The 17,477-nt window shown below is 38.0% G+C and overlaps 1 protein-coding gene across 3 annotated transcripts in view; it reads right to left on the bottom strand.

Annotated features, from left to right (window-relative positions):
• Window positions 1-3,487: 3,487 nt before the first annotated feature.
• Window positions 3,488-17,477, bottom strand: part of DCTN4 (dynactin subunit 4) — a 29,261-nt gene continuing 15,271 nt past the window's right edge. For all 3 annotated transcript variants that reach the window (XM_025434507.3, XM_025434508.3, XM_049109245.1), the window contains 5 exons: window positions 13,338-13,411; window positions 10,963-11,017; window positions 9,825-9,932; window positions 8,278-8,375; window positions 3,488-6,108 (listed from right to left, as the gene is read on the bottom strand). In XM_025434507.3, the coding sequence (XP_025290292.1) occupies window positions 5,895-6,108; window positions 8,278-8,375; window positions 9,825-9,932; window positions 10,963-11,017; window positions 13,338-13,411 (549 nt within the window). In that variant the 3' untranslated portion in view covers window positions 3,488-5,894. The remainder of the gene's footprint in view (window positions 6,109-8,277; window positions 8,376-9,824; window positions 9,933-10,962; window positions 11,018-13,337; window positions 13,412-17,477) is intronic.

Here is a 17,477-nt window from a genome sequence, read left to right as displayed (position 1 = left end):
GCTGTGCTGCTCTGCTACAGGAGAGCGCAGTCTATGTTTCTGTCTCTCCTTGAAATTCAGGCTACTTTGTTGCTTTGCAATATCAGCTCTCTGATCCAATAAAATTTGTGATTTTATCATCTATCCACCTTTTCTTTTTGAGCAGGGGGTGACACTCTTTCCAGATACCTACATCACAGGCAGGAGTCTTGGAACTCCTGAGTGACCTCATTTTGAAATACAGCTTAAGAGGAAAATTTTTGTCACTTCTATAAATGGGAAATTAGTATCACATGTTTAGATGTAGCCTTAAAAACAAGTACAGTGAAAATGAACAGTATTTTTTTAGCAAGTAGCTACTTTGTCTGCCAAAAGCTCTGAACTAGAAACTTAGGTTTCAAAAAGAGTGTTAGATGTTACAAACATGGGTATTGATACTTTTTTTTTTTTTAACAAAGGGGCCATTTTTTATTTTTTCAATAATATGGTATATTCCAGGACGCCTGGGTGGCTCAGCGGTTAAGCATCTGCCTTCGGCTCAGGTCGTGATCCCATGGTCCCTGGATCGAGTCCCACATGGGGCTCCCTGCATGGAGCCTGCTTCTCCTTCTGCCTGTGCCTCTGCCTGCCTCTCTGTGTCTCTTGTGAATGAATAAATAAAATCTTTAAAAAAAATATGGTAGATTCCATATTATTTAATGTTACTTGCATTTCATACTTAAAGTCATTATATATTTCTCTATAAATGTCCCTGATTGCCAGAAAATGAGGATAAAGTATTGCCATTGAGCATCAAGCGACTCAGCTGAGTTTTTTTTAGTTTGTGCTGGCTGCTTTCTCTTTTTTAATATTTTTTATAATTTTTAAAATATTTTATTTATTCATGAGAGACACAGAGACACAGAGAAAGAGGCAGAGGCAGAGACACAGGCAGAGGGAGAAGCAGGCTCCACACAGGGAGCCCGATGTGGGACTCCATCCCGGGACTTCAGGATCAAGCCCTGGTCCAAAGGCAGGCGCTAAACTGCTGAGCCACCCAGGGATTCCCCATGGCTGCTTTTTCAATGGAATAAAGGGGAGGCACATGATAAAGGGGCTCAAATTTATCTCTGAATGAGTCTGCAATCCAGTAACTGGGCTGCACACATACAAAACCCCATAAAGGAAAAGGGAAATGCCCTGGAGAGATAACAGTGCTGTAGATCAAGATCATTTCTAGATGAGAGTAAGGGAAAAATGGGAAGACAGCAGAGAAATAGTTCTGGAGAAGGTGCAGAGAGAAGGAAGAGTATTCTGGGTAGAAAAAACAGTAGAACAAGAAAGCTCAAGGCAAGTGAGATATTTGGCTTATGACAAGAGGCTTATGTGTACTAAAAAAATAAAGCTAAAAGATCAAGAGACATATACATAAGGGAAAGGGTGGCATTATTCAACAAACATTAGGTGCCTACTATTTGTCAGGTATTCTATTCTCTGGAGCTATAGAAACTAAAAAACAACAAAGACAAAATCCCTGCACTATAGAGTTTGTGTTCTAGTGTAATGTGTCAAAAAGTAAAGAATATATTATGCTGGTGTTTAGTGCTATGCAAAAAAAGAATGCAGCCAAGGGGAATAGGGAATGTGCTTAGGGAAGACAGTTTTCACACCATTAAACAAGGTGGTCAGGGAAAGCCTAAGAAGGAAATCTTTCAGCATAAGCCTGATTGTGATGAGGGAGTGAGTTATACAGGTATCTGGGAGAAGAGCTTTCTAAGCAGATGGAACATCCAGTGCAAAGGCCTTGAGAAGATGCCTGCCAAGGAGACTCAGGAACAGCAGGGACTTGTATGGCTGGAGTGGACAAAGCATGGGGAAATAACAGATGAATTCAGGGAGGCAGCGATGGTAGGGGGTGGGTTCATTTCATGTAGGACCTCATTAGCCATTAAAAGGAGTCTGTATTTGTTTTGCTCTTGGGCAAGCTAAAAAGCCTAAGAGTTTGAAGTGGAAAAATGCCTTATTCATTCTGGCTGCTGTGTTGAACACGGAGTAACGGGTGGGGTTAGGTCAGACCAGTCTGGATGCTACTGCAATAACCTCAAGGTCTACAGAGCCTATGGTGATCTGGCCCAGGATAGTAATGGTGGAGTGTGTGAAGTGGTCATAGTTTGAAGATGGAGCTGATACGATTTGCTGACTTACTGCATGTGGCATGTAAAGAGTCAAGGTTGATGCCAAGGTTTTTGTTGTGAGCAACTGAAAGGATACAGTTCCATTTAGTTAGGGATGAATGCAGGAGAAGCAGATGTGGTAAGAGAAAATCCACTGTGGTTTTGAACTTTCAGAGACTATTCTAAAGTTGGTAGATGATAGATAGATAGATAGATAGATAGATAGATAGATAGATAGATAGATGATAGATAGATGAGAGAAAGAGAGCGAGCACGCTCACGGGGAATGGCAGGGGGAGAGGGAGAATCTTAAATAGGCTCTGTGCTAGGCATGACCTCACATGGGGCTTGATCTCAATGATCCTGAGATCATGACCTTAGCTGAAATCAAGAGTCAGATGCTTAACCCACTGAGCCACCCAGGTGCCCCAGTATGTAAATTTAATAGTCTGAAAACAGATCACTAAGAGTGAGCAGAGAGAAAAGAGTAAGAAATACTTGGCACATTCCTTATGGAAGAAAAGCTTGCCAGTAAGGTAGAAGCAAAACCAGGAGGCTTTGTGTTCTGAAACCAAGTCAAGAAAGATTTTCAAGGTGGGTGAGATCAGCTGCCAGACGCTACTGAAAGATTAAGCAGATATGGACTGTGAATCAGCCATGCATTTAACAGTGTGGATTGTTGGAGAACTTGACATAAGCAATTTTGGTGATGTGCTGGGGTGGCAGCCTAAGTGGAAGCAGTTCGGGTAAGAACAGGAGGAGAGGTACTCAAGGTTTTTGAAGGAGTTTTGCTGTAAAGGGAGTAGAGAAATGGAGTAGCAGCTGAAGAGGGGTACGAGGTGAGTTTCTAAGATAAAAGAAATCCTAGCATGGTGATGGAAACAATGCAGGAGAGTGGAGGAAGAATTGCTGAAGTAACATCCTTGAACAGGTGACAGGATGAGACCGACTACACTAAGTGGTGGGTCTGGCTTTAGACAGGGGCATGAACAGTTCATCTACGATAAGAGGGAAAGAAGAGTTACAGGAGTACAGGTGAAGGTGGAGGAGTGGCTACCTATCAGAGGTGGGCCACTATAGATACCTGAAAATATATCTTTGGGAGCAATGACTCAGGATAAAAGCTGATAGAAACCTAACAGAACATTTATATACTAGTTCTGAGAATATAAGGAGCCCAAGTATCATCTCTGTTATAGTGAACTAACTATATGAGGTTTCAGCTTAGTTCATTTAAGAAATGGAAGAGGGAGCATGCCCCACTGACATACTAATTCTCTTCACTCCAAGCCAGTCTTCTGACTCTGAGCCATGCTGTTCCAATCAGCCCTCCTGAATGCAAATGAAAGACACACTCAAGCTTTGTCTGCTTTATTTCACTACATTAAGTTAAGCTATAAGGCAAAACAGGAACCTGTAATTCATAAAGATCAAGGAAGTGCCTCTCATTCTCAAAAGGGACCAAAAAGGATGTTTCTTCACAAATATGCATGACATTTACTTGGCTCATTATACCTATAAGCACTTTGAACAAAACCTTAATGGGCTAATCAAACCACAAATACAAGTTAACTTAGCTTTATGTTTCCAAAACTGTAGTTTCTAGTGCTAATGACATCTCATTCGTCTGCAGTGGTGGGCACTGTCTATGCACTGACAATCTTGCACCTGATCTAATATAAAAAAGCAACAAATAAAATTCCGAATTCACCAGCTGCAGGTGTTGAACCATAATTTATGTATACTAATACACAGAATACTGGTTGCACTGAAAACTATCTTGAGGAAACATTAAAACAATGGCTCTGTTATACTTCAAATTAATTTGGCTTCTGAAGAAAAAAACTTCTATGATCAAAAGTATTTTTGTGTTTCTGTGTCACATGGGGGTGATGAGACTGATTACTTCAACATTATTATTTCTGGGAATGAGTACTAGCTACATGCCATAAATGCACAATATACAACTGTGTGTAGTACGCAAATGTGTAAACACAGGAAGCCATTCTATTCTCTACTTTGACGTTTGAGTCCTCCACCGGCAAATCTGGAGGAATGGCTTCCGAGTAGGCTCTAGCAGGTAGTGAAATAAAAACTGACACTCTGTGGGGTCACAAAAAGTTAAACTATTTCTATAGACTGCAAATTTGTCATTACAATCCCCTACCCCAACTCCTAACAGGCTAAACCTTACTTATTATTGTCATAATATTAGAAATACGTGTATTTTTTTCTTATATTGCAGCATATATATTACTCTGTGGAACATTGTTTCATAAAGTTAGCTTGACCTTTTGAATACAATTTAGTGTCTTTCAAAGGCTTCCTAAATATTTTTACTTTCCAGAGGGAGCTAATGTATTCTAGATTACTATATATCTTAATTTTTTTTTAAATTAAAAGCTTGAACTTAAAAAAAAAAAAAAAAAAAAAAAAACAGGATAAACAGGAAATTTCTCTTTTCCCCAAAAATGTGTTGGCTGCTTGCTAACAATACATTTACGGAAAATGTGGTGCAGCTGGTGGTCTGCTTGGTCAAGTCTCATTTTAGAAAACATCACAGAAATTAAGGTTACAAGCCAACTGCCGGATACCAAAAGGAAACAGCATATGTGCTGTCAGGCAAGTATTCTGGGGGACTAGCGGAACTACTTTATGGTTTACAATCAAAATGGCCTTATTCAACATATCATATGATATAAGTCTTAAACTCAGTAAGGGGAAAGTTTCTTTATCTTAATATCCAATTTGGGATTCAAGACATTGTAATTGCTATTTTCCCCTTCAAATCAATGGAAAGACATTAGTTCGGATCATGCTAAAAATCTAACCTTTAAAATGTTTTTTGCATTCCAGAAGTGAACTTGTCTACCAAGTTTTCTTTGGGCTCTTTCCAGGTGTCAAGTATTTAGAACAACTTATTGAATTAAAGAGGCAGAGCAAAGGGGAGGAGGAGGGAGTAAGACACAAAAAGGCTGCCTCCGGATGTCAGCGTTAACCCCTGGATATTGTGGTAACATTTAAAATGAATGGAATTTTCCACCCCTTTGACATGACATGTGATTGCTTGAATAAGTTCCATACTCTAAAGAGAAAGAAATTTTAAGAGCACCTGATACATAAGCATCCTGTATTCTCTCAGAAGAAAGCAAATGAAAGTGCCTTAAGAATCTCACAGGTTTTTCCAAACACCACAAAATTAAGACAGTATGACAATTCTATTCTGTCAAATGGAAACCTCAGCAAGATGGGAGGCATGGCAGCGAGTGAAGGGATACATTAGGACTGTGAGATTATAACTAAATGGAATGCAGATAGCGGTTGGTACACTGGGACCAATGCTGGCTCATTAAGAGAAGGTCTACCTTTCAGTTATCATTTAACATTTTATCTGTGAGATTGTGATCCTTTTTGAGATCAGACTGGGAGACATGGTCAGAATTTTTCAGGTGGTAAATCCAATGCCACTCCAAAGAACAGCCATCTCCCTTTTTGGGGAGGGAACAATGCTGTTGTTATTTGACGTGCAGGGTTCAGTGAGGGAGACAGATTTACTGGTATTAACAGAAGTCAGAGCAAGAGGAACAGTAGTTAGCTTGTGTTCCCCATGCCTTGCCTATGTCCCCACCCTCCTAGGAATAGGATTCAGTAGTGCATGGGTACATTGTTACAAACAAGGCTTAATGAAGCAGCGGCTTCCACATTTTAACGTGGGCTCGTGGTGATAATGTCCTTTGGGATCTGCCCCACCAGTGGCACCTTTTAAGGAAGAAGCGGACCCAAGCTGAGTTCCACATGCTGGGTGAGCCAGATGACTTCTGTGCCCTGGTCACTTTCTTCAATGGGGCGGATGGGGGCTGCCAGGTTTTTAAAATCATGCTTCATCTTAAAGCACACGGTCACTTCACCCTCCTCACGTTGTGGGGTCACTTTGATGAAAATACCCACTTTGTTGGCCTTTCTGAAGGCTATAATGCTATGGAAAAAAAAAACATATAGTATTAGGCAGGTCACAAGTCAGCCAAGCCACCAGGATTTACATTTTATCTGATGACAAGTTAAGGCCACCATCCCATTTTATAGCAAAGAATTCTTTCAGCAAAATGTCAATCTATCTTTTTAATATTACAAAAGTAAAATATAGTCCTAAAAAATTCAAATGGGAAAAAGTAAGTCTTCCCTTATTTTCCCCTTTAGCACATAGAGAAAAACTACAAATACTTTGGTTCTTAACCTACCAGATATTTTTCTATGAGCTTTTACACTTTTCTGCTTTTTTAACCAACTTAAAAGGGACACACTATTCTATTAACTTGTTTTTTTTCCACTCAGTTTATCACAAACACCTTTTCATACTGGTATATATAGATTGTCTCCATTCTACTTAATGGCCACATAGTACTCTATTATAGATTTACTGTAATTGGTATATACTGATGTTATTGCCAATTTTCCTGTTATAAACAATGGTGCTGTGAATATCCCTTTACATTTATGTTTGTGTGCATGTGGTAATATTTCTAACGGATACAGACTGATATTAACTCAGAGCTTTAAAGGAATTTCTGGAACACCATAAAATTAGTGTTTTTATAAATAAGCTCTGTAAATTAGAAATTTTTAGAATAGGGATGCTTGAGTGGCTCAGTGGTTGAGCATCTGCCTTTGGCTCAGGGCATGATCCTGGGGTCTGGGATCAAGTCCCACATTGGGCTCCTTGCAGGAAGCCTGCTTCTCTGCCTATGTCTCTGTGCTCTGCCCTCCGCCCTGCCCCCCGTGTCTCTCATGAATACATAAATAAAAAAACTTAAAAAAAAAAAGAAATTTTTAGAATAGAAAAATAATCTCTTTATTTAAGATTTCCAATCTGATTATCTCTGGCATGCACTTGAAGTTTGTGCTTTAATAACTTCAAACAAAAAGTCAAAGGGCAATGAAACATAATTTGATCTACTATTCAATGATACTCTAAGTTACTGGATTTAAACATTTACAAAGTATTATATAGTATTAATTTCCAAATATCTGAAAGTCCTAAAAGTGCAATATGAAGTATAATTCAATTTTTTATTAATCTGTCATGTAATCTGACTAGAATTTGATATCTCAGATGATCTTTCCAACAGCTGACTTTGGTTTAACAAATTTATATACTGAATTAATGTCATTTAAGGACACACATAAAGCAAAGATTACAGAGAATGCACTTTGTATTATATTAACTCAATGCATTTTGTGCTCTGGTAAATAAATAAACCCCTAATTTGTCTGATTCATTTAAAAAATAAAAAACTCAGTTAAAAAGAGTGAAAAGGAAAAAATTAGTGTCTTTCTTGCATAATTTCCTAATCACTGTATCTGGGAAGCTTTTTTAAAGAAAAAAATGCAGATTTTGGTGCCCCCCTACCTACATCTGCTAAAAACAATCTTGCTTTGTGACACAGGACTCTGCTGTTCATCTTTCAGCTTTGCAGGCTGGCTCCCTGTCAAATGGAGGGCTCTGAAGGAGACTAGAAACCTGGAGGGGAAAGAGCTTGCTCCTGCCTACAAGCTTCCTATTTGTGTGTGGTTCTCTGGCAGGCATCACTCCAGCAATGCTTCCTCACCCAGGAAGGGGCAGTACCTGCTGCAGTTTTAGACTGGATCCTGACTGATATACTCCTCATCCCAGGAATGGTTTGGTTTTTTACTTCTCGGTTACTAAGTATGAGAGAGTAAAATCTATTCTTGAAGGGCAGGTGGGGAGGGATAAATAGACAAATCCAATGATAAAACTATAGGGAGGGAATACTGTATCCTGTTCGCAACTATTAAAAGTCATGCACTTGAAAATGTTTATTAACAGGGGAAAATATATTTAAATAGGAACAGAGATCAGAAACTGCTTACAGAATGATCCCAATGATGGAAGAAATATATGGAAGGGCAAACAACCAAAATGTTAATGTGCTTATCTCTGGTGGTGGTATTTTATTTTCTTCTTTACTATTTTAGGTGTATTCTGCAAATTTGTCATAATTATTTTTATAAACAGGAAGAAAAAAATCACCTTAAACAATCAAGATAAGAAAATTGGGATCGTTAGGTGAGCCTCCTCTATTAGCCAACTGCAGGTGTGTTGGGGAGTCACTAAGAGAGAACTCACTCAGGATCATCCTGAAAGTCCTGCGGTTCCGCCAACTCGTCATACTCTGCTGCTGCATCCTTGCCAGCTAGAATGAGCTCTTTGGGAGGCACTACCACCTGGAGCAAAAAACAGACAGGGTCACCTCAGAAAGAATCAATGTGTTTTAGGACATTCATTCAACATACAACACAGTAGGACACTGACTTAAACATAGAGAAGTAAGCTTCAAGTTTCAAAAAAAACATATGGTATTACTTCATTCATACAGAGTTTAATAACATACTGTTTAGGAACATAGACATTTCTAGTAAAAGTACAAGAATAAAGAACAGGTCAGCATTCTTCAGACTAAGCCTTATGTCGTGACTAGGCTTTAATTTTGCTACGTTAGAGGTTAGCTGATTGAACAATGTCAACCACGGTTGTAATTATGGATATACAAATGAGGCTGGGGAGGCATGAAGAGAGAGAAAGATAGGAAGTCTGTAAGCTGGGTGTACATTTCTGTCATTTATTTCTGTCTCATGGGAACAAGTTACAAGAACAAGGACAGATGAGTTTCATCTCTCTTTGAAAGTGATGCTAATAAGTGAAATAATTAAAAAGCAGAAAGAAAAAAGAAAAAGGGGATCGAGAAAATTCTCTAGTAAGTATTCTTTGAGTAACAGCTAAGTAAAACACAGGCACCATTTCTATCAATTCTTGCTGTATCATGCAGAATTATAAGTCAGTAACAGATTGCCCATTGAGTAAAGTTCTTGATCTAAAATTCCAAGTATTACATGAATCACCAAGTAGCAAAATGAAGAAAGGCTACATTTTACTCATTCAACTGACATTTACTGAAAATCAAAATCACCTATTTTAATAGTTGGTGCCATGTATACTGCATGTAAGCAGAGGGCAGCTAGAAGAGGCATACCAGCTTTTAAAAGGACATGCTGAAAATTTTCTATGGGTCTTGAAAACTGAGTATGGTAAGACTGACAGGTGTGGGCCTGTATGTCAGAGAATGGCACTCTAGGTAGAGAGAGTAGCATCTGTAATTCTCCAGCATGAAAGTGCATAACCATTGCATCTGCTCGGATAACACGCATTAATATGTTTGATTTGGAGAATGCTAGATTTGGAGATCTGGGGAAAGGGCATCCTGGAACAACAGAGGGAGACCGTGGAGGACCTCTCTAGCTATGCCAAAGAATGTGGATTTCCTCCCTAAGTCAGAGGAATGCCAAATGACCAGCATGCCATGATCAGAGATAGATTTTACAAAGGTTGCTCTTGTGGCAAAACAGACAACAGGCTGGAAAGGAAGTAAGGGTGGATTCCAAACAGGTCATCCCGAATGTTACTGGCACAGTCCAGGTAAGAAAGAACAAGATCTGCAGAAGGCAGCGGCAGTGTGATTGCGCATACAGCAAAAAAAACCCTCAAGGGGTGAAATCCAAAGAATTTGATTAGTGCTTGGATGTGGGAACAGAAGACAGTGTGGAGTCCTTTAAGCAGGTCAAAAAGTCCCTCCAGGGAAAGTCAAGGTCCCTCAGGATAAGGCAAAATGCTCCTACCTTAGCAGTGCTATTGACATTATCGGGGTCTCCCTCCTCGCACTCCAGCAGCGTCACATGGGTGAGGTTCTCCACTGGATTTGTAAGTGTCAGGAGGACCTGGCTCTCCTGGGGAATAGGAAAAGCCTGTCTCAGACATGTTCCACTGCTGCCACCTAGGTCCACCTTCTTATTGCTACACCAAGCATTTCAGAAAACCATTACAACCCCAGCCCCCCTTACTCCTAAGCAATAACACCCACCTATACCTCTAAGTCACTACATCATTCTCAGAGGGCTGGCGGATTCCTATTTTATTATTTATATATTGGGCTATGTGTGCTCTGGAGCTACTTAAATTACATGAGGAAATAGGACAGATCCCACAGAAAGAGCCAGGTACTAGATTCAGAAATTCTGAGGAATGTACATTATCTAAGTGATTAAAGTTTACAACTCTTGCTCCAACCAGTCCTCCATGTAAGGACTCCTGAGCATAACTTAGTCTGCTTAGTCTGAAAGTTCTCATAAATAAAATATGGGAGCTGCAGGGTAGCCAGATATTGAAAAAAATCATTCATTAGGACTCTAAAAGACTTTTAAGATTTCTTGACCCATAATTTGCTCGTTTTGTACTTTCTTGAGATTGCCAAAATCTTTCAGATGAACATGGATTACATAAATGTCTTCATAAGCAGCACAAAAGTAAAGAACTAAAGGGGCTGCTAGAGAATATTCTACAACCCCCGGGGCGGGGGGGGGGGGCAGGAGGGGGCACAGATAAGGAACTCAAAGAAGAAGAGCTGTAGTAAAGAAGAAATCTGGTTGATTCCTGGTATCTGACACACAGAAATGGGATGTGGAGAGTCTTCTGGCTGGAGAAGAGCTAAAGGTGTCTGTGGGGTAAAACATTTTCTCTCCTCACCCATCATTCCATCTTTATATAACGTGCACACTGCTCCTTCAAAATTTATGTTAAAGATGCTGCTGCCAAGAATCTCAGAATAAAGAAATTAAAAATCTCAAAACTTTTATGATTTCAAATTTTTTTATCCCTTGCTCCTGAATTTCATGCTAAATATACCGCCACCCACATACACATACACACACACATCTCTGATCAACCCTTAGTCTTCCTGTTAATAAGCAAAGTACTAACCTTCATGTAGCGAAGGTTGGGAATCGACATGATTCTCACTTCTGGGATATAATTGCTATGTGTGAATAAAAAATACATTAATGTTCATTGAAGTCTCTTAAAATTATCACTTTTTTAAAGCAATTGCAGCAAAGATTTCTTCCAGTTAACTAGAACATGTCACACAAAAAGACTCTTAAAGAATCATACCATCATAATGAGATCTTAAGACATGAAACCAACTGGTAATGAGTTGTCCTGAAATCTTAGGGACTCTATCATTTATTTTTTTTAAAGATTTTATTTATTTATTCATGAGAGACACACAGAGAGGGGCACAGACATAGGAAGAGGGAGGAGAAGCAGGCCCATGCAGAGAGCCCAAAGCGGGACTCGATCCCGGCACTCCCAGGATCACACCCTGAGCCAAAGGCAGATGCTCAACCACTGAGCCACCCAGCCATCCCAGGGACACTTCTATTTAGAGCCTATGTATCTCTGTGCATTATAGTAAATATCTTCCTTATACATTTGCTAGATAATTTTTGAGATTTTATTAATTCATTTCTGTAAATCGAAAAGGCAACTAGTTATAGGGCCCATGACTGACTGGGTCAAAGTACTACTTACCACCTACTTACCACTGTTATATAGCACTATGTGCAAGGTAATGTTTTAAATGCTTTAAATTTAACTTATATAATCTTCACTGTGACTGCATGAGACAGGTGTTATTATTATCACTGCCATTACTGAGATGAAGAAACTAGGCTTGGGAGAAGTAACTTGCTGGTGAGTGGTCAAGTAGCTCTAGGGTCTTTCCCCTTAACCACTTCATGTTTTGCTGCCTCCCTAAGTAAGACAACACAATACCATACTCACATGTGTTTAGTCTGAACTCAAAACCACCCAGAGTCAAATCCCAGTTTAGTGTTTATATACCTATTCTTTCCTCCAAAGTCAACAGATCAGTGTTTCTCAACATTCCTGACTACTGTAAGGACTTATTTTTAATTACTGCGTAATATTCTACAACCTGAGTGTACCTCAATTTAATCAACTATTGTTAATGGCTAACCAGACACTGGAATTTCTAGATTTTTGCCTTTTTAAAATGTTACGATACACATCCTTACATATATATCTTTAGATATTGGTGGTTTTGCTTCAACAGAATAGATTCCTAAGATAGTACTGCGGTTTAGTCTATGTAGTTTTGTCTTGATATTCCAGGCCACTCTCCAAAAAGACTAGCAATCCACAAGCCTACCAACAATGTATGCAAATGTTTCCCCACATTCTCAGGAGTACTAAATGCTATTTATTATAGCATATATTTATAAACTTTTCCTATCAAGTACCAGCATCTATCCCTGTATTCACTAACCATTTGAAATTCCTCTTCTTTTTTTTTTAAGATTTTATTTACCTATGCATGAGAGAGAGAGATTGGCAGAGACACAGGCAGAGGGAGAAGCAGGCTCCATGGGGACTCAGGGAGCCTGACATGGGACTCGATCCCAGGTCTCCAGGATCACGCCCTGGGCCTAAGGCAGGTGCTAAACTGCTGGGCCACCAGGGCTGCCCTGAAATTCCTCTTCTATAAGCTGCCAGTTCAAATCCTTTTGTCCCATTTCCACTTTTATCTTTCCAATTTGTGGGAATTGTCTAGGGACATTAAATTTTTATCTGTCATGGAGTAGGAAATATTCTTTCTTGCTCTATTGTCTGTCTCATGATTCTGTTGTCAATTTTTTTTTTTAACAATTCACATATGTTAGGTTTTTCTGCTAAAGGCCAAGCTATTTTCTTCCTTAGTGGTTTCTGGGTTTGCTGCCTTACTTAGTTTCCTCTAAGCATTTCTTGCCCTGACGTCAAGACAATATTTTCCTAATTTTTCAAAATATTTTTCTTGTTTGATTGATGGTTTTTGCAGCAAAATTCCCTTCTACTGACAAGTCCCAGTAAAATTAATACTAATGATCACTTTAATCTAATTTGATGACTGTTATTAGAACATAAGTAAGATGAGCATTGTTCCAGGATACTCTTTGATTTGCTATACTTGGTTATTTTTTACTTCAATATTTAGGATCATTACCAAAATTAGGTACTTTATAATTTGTAATCAATGAACAGTTACTCTCTGTCCAATAATCAACATAACAATCACTGTCTCACACCACACTATCAGTGTGTTTCTGATGGAAACACTCTTGATTCTAGGTCTATAAGTTGTTTTAAACTTCATGGTACGTAACTCAAAACCTAAACAGAAGAAATAGCAAGATTATTCTGATGCATTTTTTTTTTTTTTTAAGCCCAGAGTAAATACATTTCATGTTGAAAAAAGGCAAAGAACAGTAAACTAAAAACACCAATCCCAAAATACTCACACAGCAACCAGTTGGATTTTGAATTTGATAGATGTTGGATTAAATTCTGGCTTGCTCAAATTATGTTCACATTTCTAAAAATAAAAAATTATAGTATGTATCAGAGGAAATCAAGAATATACTCTGCTGGATCCACAGAGCTGTTAAATTCAGAAGGATAGCATTTACTCAAGTTTGGTTTTATTTTGTTACAAGACCATGCATGTTTTGAAAGAGCATATGCTACTGATCTCCAAAATTTACAAAAGATGTTTTAGACATAAGTAACCACACTATCAAATATTATTATACTTTTGCGGTACTTAACTACTGAAATAAAAACTAACACATACTGAGTACATACTACGTGTGTGGAACAACAATGTGTTCCTTAGTTTAAATGGATTTAAACATCATATTGACTTTATAAGTGTAGGTACCATAACAATTATTATCCCCATTTTACACATGATGAAAACAGGGCACAGAAAGGGTTAAGTAATCCGTACAACTCCACAGAGCCAGTGAGAATTGAAGCTGGGTCAGGGAGTGTGGGTAGCTCAGTCAGTTAAGCATCTGACTCTTGGTTTTGGCTCAGGTCATGATCTCGGAGTGGTGAGATTGAGCCCTGAGTCAGGCTCTGCCCTCAGATGGAAGTGTTTGAGATTCTCTCCTTTGGCCCCTCCTCACACCTAACGCACTCATGCTCTAAAATAAATAAATAAATCTTAAAAAAAAAAAAAAAAAAGGGAAGAAAAGAATAGAATCAAAGCTGGGATTTAAATCCAAGTAATGTGATTTCAGATCCCATGTTTTAAAATACAGTAACAATTTTTTACTTTCTTGAATGGGTACTACATATACCTGGTTAAAAATTTCTTAACAGTACAAAACAGGTTCAGTGTAAAGGTACCCATTACTTGTCCTTTGTCCTTCTCCCCACAGCCCAATCAGTATCTCATGTGTTTTCTTACAAATAGCCTATATATGCACATACAAGTATATACACATATCATTTTTTTACAATAACATAAAAGGGAGCATTTTATATACTCTACTGCCCTTTGCTTTTTTACTTATCTATCTTGGAATTCCATACCAGCACAAAGAGCTACCTCTATATCCCACTATAATCATTTCTGAACTTATTCAACTATACCCAAATTGATGAATATCTGGGATGTTTCCATGATTTTGCAACTATAAATAATACAGCAATGAGTATTCTTATACATCAGACATTTCTCACATGTGTTAACTTTTGCTAATCTGGTAACTATCAAACAGTATCTCACTGTAGTTTTAATGAGACATTTCTCTGATTATTGTAGGAGTATCTTTCATGTTTACTGGCTATTGAGATTCCCTCTGCTGTGACTCGCATGTTACTATTTACTGGGTGCTTTTATACTGGAGTATCTTTTCCTTACTAATTTGCTAAAGTTCTTTACATGTCCTGGACATTAATCCTTTAATTATATATCTTACGAATTACTTTTCTCAGGCCATGGCCTATCTTTTCATTACTTACGGGTCTTCTTTGGAGTGCAGATATACATTTTACTTAATATGTCAAATATATAATAATATTGTCCATTTTACTTAATATGTCAAATATATAATAATATTGTCCTCTATACTTTGTGATTTGTCTTATTTATGGAATATTCCCCTACCCAGAAGTCAAAGATTTTCTTCTGTTTCTAGATGTTTTGCTCTTCATATTTGCTCATTAAAGTTTCTAATGTTCCAGGGTGCCTAAGTGGCTTCAGTTGAAGGGTCTGCCTTCAGCTCAGGTAATGATCTCAGGATCCTGGGATTGAACCGTGCACTGGCTCCCTGCTCAGTGGGAAGTCTGTTTCTCTCTGTCTGCCCTTCCCTCCTGCTCATGCGTTCTTCTCTCAATCTCTCTCAAATAAAAAAAAAAATTTTTTAAATAATCTTAAAAAAAAAAAAGTTTCTAAATTCCTGAAATTGACCTTTGTGTATGGTGTGAGACAGAGACCCAATTTTATTTTCACGTAATTATTTGATCTAGCAAAATTTAATAGGCTATTCTTTTCCCAACAATCTGGAATGCTATATTTGGTAAATACCAAGTTTCCTCATACCCATGAGTCTGTTTATGTTATCTCTATGTTATTTCTAACCTAACATATATATGCATATTGAAAAAACTTTTTATATTTATACGCACAGATTTTCCCTCCCTTCCTTTCCTTACACAAAAAGTTGTGTACTTGTCACAAATCCTGCTTTTTGCACTTAAAAATATACCCCAAATTAGTACCTTCTTTTTTAGAATTATAGTACGCATTGTGTGGATATACCATAATTCATATTTTGGTTTGTATTTGTGGAGGTCTATTCACTATTTCTTTTCTTCTACTTACTGTAGTATAGACTTAATCTGCTCTTTCCAATTTCCTAAGGTAAACACTTAAGATGACTGATTTTTAATCTTTCTTCTTTTTCTAATCTACAAATGTAATACTATAAAGTTCCCTCTAAGCACAGCTTTCACAGCATCCCACATATTTTGCTAAGTTGTTTTCCTTTTTATTCAATTTAAAATATTTTAAAATTTCTCTTGAGGTTTCTTCTTTGACACATGCTATTTAGAAACGTCCTGTTCAATCTCCACATATAATACATGTATTGAGGACTTTCTACTTTTCTCTACTTTCTAGTTTAATCCCATGGTGGTCTGAGAGTAGACATGGTATGGTTTCATTCCTTTTAAATTATAGGGTTTTTTTTTGTGTTGTTTGTTGGCTCAGAACGTAGTCTGCCTTGATGAATGTTCCAGGTAAGCTTGAGAAAGATGTGTATTCTGCTGTTGTTAGATGAAGCAGTCTACAAATGCCAATTATATCTAGTGATTAATGGTGTTGTGTTCGGCTATGTCTTTACTTGTTTTATACTTGTTTTCTACTTGCTGAATCTGCCCATTTCTGAAAAAAGGGGTGATGACACTATGACAGTGGATTCATCTATTTCTCCTTGCAGCTCTCAGTTTTTGCCTCACATAGTCTGACACTATCATTAGGTACATACACACATTAAGAACTATTATGTCTTCCTGGAAAATCAACCTTTTTTTTTTTTTTAAAAGATTTTATTTATCCATTCATAGAGACACAGAGAGAGAGAGAGAGGCAGAGGCACAGGCAGAGGGAGAAGCAGGCTCCACACAGGGAGCCTGACGTGGGACTCGATCCAGTGTCCCCAGATCAAACCCCGGGCTGCAGGCAGCGCCAAACCGCTGTGCCACCAGGGCTACCTGAAAATCAACCTCTTTATCATTATATGATGTCTTTTATCCCTGTTAACTTCCTTTACTTTAAAATCTGCTCTCTCTGAAACTAACATAGCTACTCTTGCTTTCCAGTGACTAGTATTAGTACGGTATATCTGTCTCCATCTATTTACCTTTAATCTATGTGTCTTAAAGTGGGCTTTTCCTTCCTTTTAATTTATTTTTAAAAATTTGTTGAGTATAGTTGACACATAACACTACATTAGTTTCAGGTGTACAACATAGTGATTCAATATTCCCACATATGGTATGCTCACCAGTGTAGCTACCAGCTGTCACCCTACACTATTACAATACCATTGACTATATTCCTATGCTTAGCCTTTTATTCATGTCATTTATTCATTCCATAACTAGAAGTCTGTATCTTTTCCTTCTTTTTTAAAAATTTTTTAGAAAAGATTTTATTTATTTATTCATGAGACACACACACGGAGGGAGGCAGAGACATAGGCAGAGGGAGAAGCAGGCTACATGCAGGAAGCCTGATGTAGGACTCAATCCTGGGACTCCAGGATCACGCCCTGAGCCTCAGGCAGACACTCAACCACTGAGCCACCAGGAGTCCCTTTTTCCTTTTTTTTTTATAAAGCCTTTTCATTATAGAAATTTTCTAACATATGCAAAATACAGAATAGTATTACAAATTCCTAGGTACAAGTGACCCAGCTTCAACAATTAGCAACTTGTTAGCAACCATGGGCAAACTTGTTTCATCTATACTCTCACCCTTCTACCATGTCTTATTATTCTGAAACATTGGATATCATGTCATTTCACCCATAAATATTTTGGTATACATCTCTAAAAGATAAAGGTATTTTTGAAAATAATAATACTAT

Source organism: Canis lupus, chromosome 4 (genome assembly GCF_003254725.2).
Source record: "Canis lupus dingo isolate Sandy chromosome 4, ASM325472v2, whole genome shotgun sequence".
NCBI classification, from domain to species: Eukaryota; Metazoa; Chordata; class Mammalia; order Carnivora; family Canidae; genus Canis; species Canis lupus.
This window is presented reverse-complemented; position numbering and strand designations above follow the sequence as displayed.